At 49.4% G+C, this 11,721-nt stretch overlaps 1 protein-coding gene across 2 annotated transcripts in view; it reads right to left on the reverse strand.

Annotated features, from left to right (window-relative positions):
- Positions 1 to 9,528, reverse strand: part of PRKCB (protein kinase C beta) — a 307,175-nt gene extending 297,647 nt beyond the window's left edge. The window contains exons 1-2 of one of the 2 annotated variants that reach the window (XM_081819817.1): positions 9,267 to 9,528; positions 8,248 to 8,279 (exon numbers count right to left, since the gene is read on the reverse strand). In XM_081819817.1, coding sequence (XP_081675943.1) covers positions 8,248 to 8,279; positions 9,267 to 9,439 — 205 coding nt within the window. In that variant the 5' untranslated portion in view covers positions 9,440 to 9,528. The remainder of the gene's footprint in view (positions 1 to 8,247; positions 8,280 to 9,266) is intronic. The other variant, XM_081819816.1, reaches the window with a different exon arrangement.
- Between the last annotated feature and the right edge of the window lie 2,193 nt (positions 9,529 to 11,721).

Consider the following 11,721-nt stretch of genomic DNA (forward strand, 5'->3'; position numbering starts at 1 on the left):
ACCTGGGTGGCTCAGTTGGTTAAGCGACTGCCTTCGGCTCAGGTCATGATCCTGGAGTCCCTGGATCGAGTCCCGCATCGGGCTCCCTGCTCGGCAGGGAGTCTGCTTCTCCCTCTGACCCTCCCCCCTCTCGTGCTCTCTCTCTCTCAGTCTCTCTCTCTCAGATAAATAAATAAAATCTTAAAAAAAAAAAAAAATTAAAGACACGTTAGCATAACACCGAGACTTTCTCCTTGATGAAATCAGAAAGACGGAAGAGAAATGACAGAGTGTTGTTCTCTGTATGTGATTCAATAGGGCTTACTGTGAAACTACTTACAAATTGTCTCCCAAATGAGAGAAAACACTGCCTAAGCCAAAGAAAGGAACAGTACTAGAACATCAGCCCTGGACCGAGGGTGAGGAAGGTATCTGGGAGGCAATGCGAATAATCCTGTGCCCCTAAAAACTGACTTTCGGCTCAGAGGCCACTCACTGACAGGCTTTGCTCTGTCTTTTTATTTACTCTCAACCCGTCAGCTCAAACTGGCTCCTCCAACCTCTGAAATGGTCTGATTTTTCTGCTACAGAAGAACCACCTCAAAATGCAGCCCCCACACAAAAAAGAAAGCCAGCTCATTCTCTGAGTGATTAGCTAAGAGACGCAATTCTCTGTCGAACTGAGAGCAAAGCCATCTTAAAGTAACTATCTAATTCTACCAAATCTTCATCTTACTTGGGACCGTGGCACAAGATTCCTCCTCTCTGTGGAATATCACAGAGATAAGACTTCTGTGTATCTTTAACCAGGATGTGAGCAGCTTCACGATGAGTTTTCAGCTCTGACTCCCTGGCAACTCAGACTTTCTCGAATTACTTCAGAGGATGGGAAGTTATTTTGCCTTTTGTTTTCAGTTTTTAATTCTCAAGACCAAAGAATTGCCTGACTCCACCCCAACCATCGCATAAGCTAACATCCCCCTATAAATTCTGATAGCACCCTGCACATTTCTCACAAAGCACTTCACGGAAGTAAACTTAAATATTGGGGCAACGATTCGTAGAATATCTTTTCTCCTCATTACACTGGAAGCTCCATGACATTAGGATCTTCTCAATCCCATTCACCCATTGTAGTCCCACCATTGAAAATAATTCCTGACACACAGAACTCAATGAGCGAACACTTTTTGGAAGGATGGATGGATATATGGAATGATGGATGGATGGGTAAAGGCATGTATCAAGTATATAAATTTCCTACTAGATTCTCAGGTATCCATCACACCTCCAAATGCCATATATAAACACTGTGGATTTTGGATACTCTATAAAAAGGCCAATAATCTATCTATATAACATCACACAATTCCAACAGAGAGACAGGATGAGTCAAGGCAAAGAATCTACGATATTAGGGTGCCTGGGTGGCTCAATTGGTTAAGCATCTGCCTTCAGCTCAGGTCATGATCCCAGAGTCCTGGGATCGAGTCCTGCATCGGGCTCCCTGCTCAGCGGGCAGTCTGCTTCTCCCTCTGAGCTACCCCCCCGCCCCACCGCTCATGCCCTCTCTCTCACAAAAATAAATAAATAAAATCTTAAAAAAAAAAAGAATCTATGATATTAGATCAAATGCCAAAAACGATAAGAGACCAAGTTTTTGAATGCATCAGCCAGAGATGATGAACTTTTCAGCTGATCCCTCTACCCACCCAAAAATTCATTGGACTGCAAAATCAAAAGACCAGAGCATGGATTTTCAATTGTACCTGGTAATTTAGCTATCTATAGCTGAAAAGCATCAAAAGGAGATGAGTATTCTCAAAACTGTGACCTACTGATGTATTTACCTGTAAGTGTATTTACACACATGTGTGTGAGCATGCACAGAGGCAGAAACAAAAAGCTAGGCAGAAAAAGAAAGAATAGTTAGGGGCTCCAATAACAAGAATACGTATAAATTATTTTCAAACCTTTGGTTCATCCTCTGGTCAATTACTTTCTCTGTTATCTTTTCCTTTCTTGACCCAAATACACCATAAACATGCTGCATATGGTGCTGGACAATACACTGGCTGTATCACTAGTATTCAGAAATACCACATTTTTCAAAATTAGTTTCTAAGAACGTATCCTATCAACTACATTTCCAAAGGTCGTATTTTCCATATTTACTTAGAAAGGCCTTCTGTTGCCCAGTGACAAAGTTTCCAGCTTGCCCTGAGTGCTCTACAGTTCAAGATGAATTTACTGTTGCCTCTCCAACACATCAGCCCTCCTTTTTAAGACCCGGCATTAGCTCACCTAAAGATTTTTATTTCATTGGGGACTTTGGGCCTGAAATCCCACTTCAGGTGGAAAAAATAAAAAAGTCAAACCATCAAATACAAAGTTAAAAAGCCTCTGCCTTTTATCCATATAGAACCCTCAGGACACATTCAGAAAAAGCTAAGAGGTGAGTGGAGTTTGACTCACAGGCCTCTGGGATCTGCTTCTGGGAAGGGAGGGAAATGGAATCATAGAAGCAAGCTGCAGGAGCTTGCAGCCTGACTTAGTGATCGTACCAAAAAAAAAAAAAAAAAAAGCCCTCTTTTATGATTTTACTGAGAAAGTTCAACCTGAAATACAGGATATCATATTGTAAGTTGCCAGGGAAAACTGTGCCAAAAATAAAATTAACCTTTGATTCAGCTTTGATTATTGTTTTTATTTTTATTTTATTCTATTCTATTTTATTTTATTTTTAGAGAGGGGAGAGAGAGAGGGTGGTGGGGGGAGGAGAGAGGGAGAAAGAGAGAATCTTAAGCAGGCCCCATGCCCAGCACAGAGCCCAAGGCAGGGCTTGATCTTCCAACCCTAGATCATGACCTGAGTTGAAATCAAGAGTTGGACACTTAACAAACTGAGCCACCCAGGTGCCCCTGATTGTTGTTGTTTAAAAAGAGCATATTTTAATCTCTATGCGTTGACTACACACTAAAATAAACTCGTATTCCATAGAGTTGATGTTGATGAAAACAGAAATGGTTGAATTCATGCAACATTTTGGGGATGAATTTTTTGTTGTTGTTGTTGTTTTAAGATTTTATTTATTTATTTGAGAGAGTGAGTGACAGAGAGAGCATGAGCAGAGGTGGGAGGAGCAGAGGGAGAAGGAGAAGCAAACTCTCCGCTGAGCAGGGAGCCCAACACAGGGCTTGATCCTGGGACTCCAGGATCACGACCTGAGCGGAAGGGCAGATGCCCAACCGACTGAGCCACCCAGGTGCCCCAATATTTTGGGGTTATTAAAAAATAACTTCTATTAAAAGGTTAAAAAACATGTTTTGTGATCTATACAGGAAAGGTAAGAACTGGTTTACTCATTATAATCATCCCTGCTAGGTCTTCATAGTCAGAAAACTAGTGTGCTGGGGTTTTTCTAGAGAATCCCTGAGAAGTTGAGATCTTTCTCACGAGGAAAGGGTGAGAAAAGACAATCTGAATAAGCCTGGCTGGCTGGGCCCAGACGCTGAGCAGTGCACACATTGGTGTTACCCAAAGTCTATGAAGAAACACACCTGAGAGGAAAACCTACCTAAATACACGAAAGCAGTATAGTCATTCAGTGACTTCCAGAATGAACTCTGTCCCACTTTGACACAGTTTCCTACCGCAAATCAAGTAATAATGATCATCTCACTTACAGTCACGGATACTTACTGTGGATATTTCTCTTGCACTTTGGTGCTCACCATAACCCTATGAGGTAGGTAGGTACTATTAGTCCCCATTTTACAGATCAGGAAACTGAGGCCACTACAGGTGGATGACTTACCCGAGCTTACAGAGCAAGTAGGTGGCAGAGCAGAGATTCAAACACAGTTCTATCTGACCCTGACCCCATGCTATGAATTCTGAATCTCTAGATTTTATTGTCTCCCTGTTCCTACTAAAGTGACTTCCTTTAAAAGAAAAAGTTCTTCTCTCTGCCAAACTGCAAAAGCTTCTTGGGGTAAGAGTCTAATTCCACCCAAAGGCTTGTCTTCATTACAATTAACGCACAAATGAAGGTTCTAGGGTCCTCTAAAGAATGCCATAGAGAAAAGACTGCCTTGCTTCTCTGAGGGTTCCCACTTCTCATCCAAAATTTAGTCAGTTTCATAATAGGGACGCTCAGCCCCCATGCCTATCATCAGAGACATTCTTTTTGGTTTTTTCAGATTTTATTTATTTGAGAGAGAGCACAAGCAGGGGTGGAAGGAGACAAAGGGAGAAGCAGACTCCCCACTGAGCATGGAGCTGAATGCAGGACTCTATCCCAGGACCCCGAGATCATGACCTGAGCGGAAGGCAGACACTCAACCAACTGAGCCACCCAGGTGCCCCATCAGAGACATTCTTAAACTATCTCACAGAGAGTGGTTTTATAGAAAATAGAGTGGAAACAAAAGGGGAGAAATCATGTGGCAATCAATCTAGAACATTGCCCTCTAGTAGCTCAAAAGCAAGGAAATCTATTCTTAAGCACATTCCCCATTTTACAGATCAGGAAACTGAGGCCACTACAGGTGGATGACTTACCCGAGCTTACAGAGCAAGTAGGTGGCAGAGCAGAGATTCAAACACAGTTCTATCTGACCCTGACCCCATGCTATGAATTCTGAATCTCTAGATTTTATTGTCTCCCTGTTCCTACTAAAGTGACTTCCTTTAAAAGAAAAAGTTCTTCTCTCTGCCAAACTGCAAAAGCTTCCCTGATTTCCCATGGCTGGTGGACTTTCCATCTTTCATCCCTCAACCCATCCCAGCATCTCCAATTTCCATGACAGCACAATGGAGCATGGAGGCTCAAGGGGTTCCCTGCCTTAGGATCATCCTACATACCTCCTCCCCAAGGATAGCGCAGACTATATCCCCACTCCCCTTCTACTTTTTTTTTTTTATGATTTATTTGAGAGTGAGTGCACAAGAGCACAGAGGGGAGGAGCAGAGGGAGAGGGAGAGGGAGAGGGAGAGAGTCGTAAGCAGACTCTACGCTGAGCACAAGCCGAACACAGGGCTCAATCCCATGACTGTGAGATCACGACCTGAGCTGAAACCGAGTCTGATGATCGACAGACTTTGCCACCCAGGCGCCCCCTCCCCTTCTACTTTCAAAATGGAACACCCCCCTACCCTAACTTGTAGTCAGGAACATGGCTACCTGAAATTAACATTAGTGTCCATGCACCCCTGTGTAGCAAGGTGTGGGCGTGTGATTAAGTTCTAGCTCATAGCGTATAGGCAGAAATATCTTGCAGCAACTTCCATAAGTGACAGTGAGCATGTGGCCTTTGCCTTTCTTTTACCCTTTCCTCCTTCCCTCTGGCTGAAATAAAGATGTGATGACTGGATAGTCTAGCATCCTTCTTGGACCATGAGCTAAGTGTCACTGAAAGGAAATAGGACCTTGGGCTCTGGACCACTGACTTAGGTGAGAGAATAAAACCTTACATATTCTCTGTAAAATGTGGATCCCATTTCAATCAGGTGCACTTTTTTTTTAAGATTTATTTATTTATTTTAGGGAGTGAGGAAGAGAGAGTATGTGTGCACATGGCAGGTGAGGGATAGAGGGAGAAGAGAATCTTAAACAGGCTCCATACCCAGCACGGAGCCTGACATCAGGGCTCGATCTCACGACCCTGAGATCATGACCTGAGCTTAAACCAAGAGGCAAACGTTTAACCAACTGAGCCACCCAGGCGCCCCTAATCAGCAACTTCTTATTTTTATTTTTTCCTTAAGATTTTATTTATTTATTTGACAGAGAAACAGCAAGAGAGGGAACACAAGCAGGGGGAGTGGGAGAGGGAGAAGCAGGTTTCCCACCGAGCAGGGAGCCCGACGTGGGGCTCGATCCCAGGACCCTGGGACCATGACCTGAGCCGAAGGCAGATGCTTGACGACTGAGCCACCCAGGCACCCCTACTCAGCAACTTTTTAAAGTAGGTACTGTTTATTGGACCCATTTTATAGACAAGAAATCTGAGCTAAACAAGATGGCTGGGAAGTCTCGAAGCCAGGATTCAAACCCACAGTGACCTACCTGATGGTTTGTACAGATGCCTGCTACCCTACACTGCCTCTCAGGGAGAGGAGAAAAAGAAAGGTGTTAAAAAAAATAATAAGTACCTTCTACCTCGAAAGTTGCCATACTTGATTAGAAACTTTAATTCTGCTGTACTCTCACTCCACCAGAAAATGCCTACCACTTTCCAGCCTTTGAAAAACAGGATCTCCTGCCATCACCTACACATTCCAGAGTGACTTCCCCAGGCAACGGTAACTGCCGAGCAGGGGGGAAAGCAGCAGCAAAAATGTTCAAAACTCAGGGCACCTGGGTGGCTCAGTCGTCAAGCATCTGCCTTCGGCTCAGGTCATGGTCCCGGGGTCCTGGGATCGAGCCCCTCATCGGGCTCCCTGCTCGGTGGGAAGCCTGCTCTCCCTCTCCCACTCCCCCTGCTTGTGTTCCCTCTCTTGCTGCATCTCTCTCTGTCAAATAAATAAAATCTTTAAAAAAAAAAAAAAAAGTTCAAAACTCACCCCTGACCCCAGCAAGCGACAGAGACAGAAACTGATTCATCAAAGTGAAAGGTAACCTCAAAGATCATCTACACATTCCAGCATGAAGACACCATTGGTATTGTGCTTCGGGGGCCAAAGTTCTAGGAAACAATCTGTTTGCAACAGGGTCTAAGCTGTTGCCACTTTAAAGGGATTTGGGCAGACCTGAAACTAATGTAACACTGTATGGTAACGAGCCTTCGGTTAAAATAATAATAAAATAAAAAACAAGAGTATATAGAGCTGAAAAAAAATAATAAAGGGATTTGGGAAGCATGAGACTGGGGCTCCACATGTTGGTGAGAGAGGCTGGGCAGGTCTGCAAGGTTCACTGGATGGGCCAGCTCTTCCCTGGACCTCAGGTGAGGGAGGCTGAGGGCAGGAGCCCACGAGTCTCAGAAGACAGCAGTGCCACACAGCAAGCATCCTGACAATGCCACCCACACTCACCAGGGATCACTTGACTTCTCCTGGAGGGTGGAATGCTACAACAAAACAGACCCAGCTAAGTCACATCTCTGACTCTTGAACGCTTAATGCTTTCTTCTCCTGATCAGACCCAGCTCCCCAGAAGCAGTGAATGTGCCCCTACAACACACCCCAGAAATGAGGCATTTCCCACCAAACTCAACCACACCTGGCCAAAAATTGGGGAGAAAAAAAAAAAACTTTGCAGGACCGAAGTTGCAAATTCGAATGCCTAGAGGAGCCAGACACAGGTGAAGCAGGCCCGGTTGGGAAGGACTGGGATGAAATGGTGAATGCGTGTCCCGGCTATGAAAATAGCTCCAAAGGATTGTTCCAACAAGAAAGTAGGACCAAATCTCCAGGACCAAAAGCTGGAAATTCTGGTATCTGCGTAAAATCTCCCAGTTCGAAACGTTGACATCAAATTCAAAAAATGTTTGACAGCCTAAGGGCTAAACAAGTCCACAGGTAATTTGACCCTGGAGAGCGAATTCGCAACCAGAGACAGCCAAGGCCACCTTACACATGATTAAAAGTCACCACTAGGTTGGGCCTCCCTGGCTGGGGTCAAGGATCTCAAACCAGGTGCAAGGACCCAGGAGGCCAATCACTTGGAGTCCTTCCTGTATGCAGCCAGAAGCTAGAAAAGGCAATTTGAACCAGTGTCTGAGAGGCACCCCATCTGGAACGACCTCTTGCAGAGAGGGAGGAGGCCCAGGGGACAAGCACAGTCCCCTTTCTAGGGGATGCACCTTATGCAGACGCAGCAGCCACCTGTGGAGACTTCTTTGAAGCAAAGGAGGAGGCAGAACCTTACTCTGTGAGATGAGAAAGGGCAAGTGAGAAGGAATTAGGGAGAGGAAGGGTCCTCCCAAAAATGGCCCCTGGGGACACTTCCTCCAGAAGCAGGATTGGCCAAGCAGGATAGGTTCAGGAGACAGGATTTGACTCCCGCTGCTGGGAAGGAAGAAAGGGTGCATGCCCTTCCTTGGCAGGTAGGGCCTCTGGCTCCCCCCACCTTTCCTGGATGGAGCATCACTGCCCCCATATACACACACCCCTTAAAAGGGCCCTTTTGCGGTGGTGCAGTCCCAGCTTGGCAGGTCACTCTGACATGTGATTCCTTCACTCTCTGCCTAACTCAGTCACTTCTAGAAAGTCCTTTTCACCATCTCTTCCCACAAAGGGCATTCCCAGAGTCCCACAGCTTACCTTGGCACTGGAATCCTTGCTTCCCAAAACCCCTGCAAAGGCAGAAAGAAGCATGTCAGGCAGCCCTAGGGGCCCAGCCACCAGATAGTTCCCCCACGTCACCCCCCGCCCCTTACCCCGGCCCCTCTACCCCAGGTGCAACCTCCTAGCCACAGGCGGGTGCCCAAGAGTCTTCCGCCTTTGGGGGAAGGGGCAGCTGGGAGGTCGGCGGTAACTCCCACCTCCCCTCAGAAGGCAGAAGAAAGGAGGCTGCGACCACCAGGTGGCGGGATGGGGAGGAGCGTTTCCGTCGCGGGGGGCGGAGGGGGGCAGGCGGGAGATCTGCCCACAGAGATACCCGAGTACCTTTGGGGAAAGAGAAGAGATAAAGACGCATCCAGAGGGAGGATGAGAGATACCCTGCGGCGGTGGTGTTCCCTGGGGCACTAGGAAGAGAGAAAAGGCTCCCCAAGCCTAGGGGGACCGGGTGAGAGCTGGGGGAGTAAAGTCTCCGCAGTGGTGCGCGGGGAAAACTGAGGAGTGCAAAGGAGAATCCTGGCCCCCAGGGAAGCGCAGTAAGAGATAACCCAGGGCTCCACGGCGGCAGACACGGAAGGGGAGGAAAGGATGCCCCACGCCCGTGGGGAGACAGAGAGGACACCCAGGGCGCCGCGAGCCCGGAAGGAGGCGGGTAGACGGGGAACCCCAGGCGAGCGGGCACTCGAGGCGCTGCCCTCCCGGAGAGGGACACATCCACCCCATGCTCCCGGCAGGTGGAGAACCGGCGCCCGCGCCGCGGCCCCGGGGCGCTCCCGAGGCGGCTGGGAGGAAGAGCGGGCAGGAGGCGCCCCGCGGCCGGCCGTCTGGGGCCGGGGCGGGGGAAGCCGCAGGACTATGCACCCGGGCGTCCGGAGCGGGGAGCCGGGGGACGCGGGGCCGGGCGGTGCTCGTCCCCCACCTCGGGGGCGCAGAGAGGGGGCCCCGCACGCGGCGCTGCCCTCGGGGCCCCGGGAAGGTGCCCTGCGCCGGCGCGCTCTCACCAGATGAAGTCGGTGCAGTGGCTGCAGAAGGTGGGCTGCTTGAAGAAGCGGGCGGTGAATTTGTGGTTCTTCACCTCGTGCACGTTCTTCTGCCGGAGGGCGCCTTTGCGGGCGAAGCGCACGGTGCTCTCCTCGCCCTCGCTCGGCGGCGGCCCCGCAGCCGGGTCAGCCATCTTGCGCGCGGGGAGCGGGAGCCGAAAGGTGCCGGCCCCGGGGCCGCGGGACCGCGGGCTGCGGGCCCAGGAAGCGCGCGAGGAGGCGGCCGCTGCTGCCGCCCGGGGCCGCGGGCGCTTCCCCTGCGCCGGCTCTGGCCGCCGCGGCGCGCGGAGCTGGGCTGTCACTCGCCCAGCTGCCGCCGCTCGTCCAGCTGCGCTTGGCACCGCTGGCCCCAGCTGCGGGGGAGGGAGGCGGAGCCCCGGGTAGGCTCCGCCTCCTTCATTTGCATCGCGCCCAGGCCCCGCCCAGCGCCGCCAGCTGCTTTACATATTGGCACCCCGAGGCTGCCGGCCTCCCAGCGAAGTGTTCAGAGCCGCAGCGCTGCGGCGCGGGGACCGCAGCGTGCGATCGTCAGACCTGAGCCTCGCCCCCTACCCGCTCCTGGGCCCGGGGTTGCATTAAGGGGGTAAGCACCTTGGGTGCGCCCCGGGGGAAATCCGGAGCGGAACGACCGACAGGAACCGGGGGTGGGGGGTGGCAAGGGTGGGCGCGACGGATTCCACCCGGCCTCTGCAGAGACTGGTACCCAGCCACCCCGCATCCATCCCATTGGTCATTCTGCACGCGTCTCCTGGAGGGATGGGCTCCCGCTGTCACTCATTCGGAAAGGCCCGTGGCTTCACACACTTATACACACATACGCACACACGTACCGCAGAGGTAGGGGAGGAGCAACCTTATTTTATATATCGATATATAAATATCTCTCTCCACCACAAAGACAATTCTTGGCTTTGCTTGCCCAACCATTTAGAAGAGAACTCCCCACCTTCCGTCCATCCCCTCCCCAAAGAAACTCACTTTCCTCAACTGTAAAATGGGGCTGATGGGGGGCCCATCTTCACAAATGCTGGTCATATTTGTGCCCCATCTGAAAAAAAAAAAGTCTATCTGGTTTCTGAGTTTGAATAGCGAAAGATATCCATAGTAGTAAAATCTCTCCAGATGCTGCCACCTGCCCAAAACATCTGCATCTGAAGCCTTCTTGTATTTGTTAAAGACAGAGATTAACAAATATTGGAGAGATGCTAAAGACACACTAACATCCAACTGGGACGCTCTCCTGGATGGAATCTGAAGGACGGAAAGGTAACCAAAAGAATGATAATTGTCTAGATGAGTACATACTACAGTGTGATTTAGTGCCCTGTCTATGCACTGTGTCTCAACATCCCCCCCACCATGCCTCACCCTCTGGGAACACAGCACTGCATTAGACTATGAACTCCTTCACTAGACCGAGGTTCTGAGAGCAGGCACCGCTCACCATTGTGTCATCTGAGCCAAGCTCCATGCCTGACACTCCTCAGAGCTCAGGAAATATTGGTTGAATGAGTAAGTGATTGTGTGAATAAGTGAGTGAATGAAATGCCCCTTAAGGGACATTGCCCCTTACCGCTCACTGTGTCCTGTAGGTGTGCAGTAATACCAAACAGCAAGTGCTAGATAGGCGTCACAGGTACTTGCACTGACCTACTCAGTCCTTGCAACAACAACCCTGTGTAAGTCCAGAATTTTCATTATGGATAAGGACGGTGAGGCTCAGAGTGATGAAGATATACACCCAAAGTCACACTGTTGTTGAATGGAGATTAGGCCAGCCTGACTACAAAGCATCTTGGTGATAAAGGCGTGAAGGAGAGCAGGGCGGAGCTGAACCAGCAACACTGAACTTCTGCCTAATGAAGCTCAGGTTCCACCATGACGATTTCACCTGGAAGCTAGTGAGTGGTAAGTCATTATTAGGCTGCATGTGGAAAGCCATGGCTGTGATAATAGAATGTCCCTCTGCTGCATAGTAATTCAAAGGTAAGGAGGAAAAAATAGCATTCACTTTTAAGGTTGACATGTTTTGGAAACTGGACGTGCCTGTCTATTATTAGTCCTTTAAGAGGCCCCATCGCCAACCAGGGAGGCTTGGGAAAACATCCCAGGAGACATTGCTGCTGAAGTAGATTTCCTTTGAACCGATGAGCTGGAGGCTTGCAGCCCACATCCTGCCTTTTGAACGAAGTGATCTGGATGACTTTGCTCTGTAACAACAAACAGTACCTCATGGGGCCAGAGCCTGGAGATGCAAGGGCTGGTGGATTCCAAAGGAACACTGGATTCCTGCAGGGGCTGCACCATTTGAGGATGAGGGAACACAGCTCCCACTGCACCCAGATCTCTAGAGCAGGGGTCTCAAACTGGTGGCCCTTGGATGCATTTTTTTTTTTTTGGTTGGCCAAGGAAATTT

The sequence above is a fragment of the Leptonychotes weddellii genome, chromosome 5 (assembly GCF_054177405.1).
Source record: "Leptonychotes weddellii isolate Sample4059 chromosome 5, ASM5417740v2, whole genome shotgun sequence".
In the NCBI taxonomy this organism is placed as follows: Eukaryota; Metazoa; Chordata; class Mammalia; order Carnivora; family Phocidae; genus Leptonychotes; species Leptonychotes weddellii.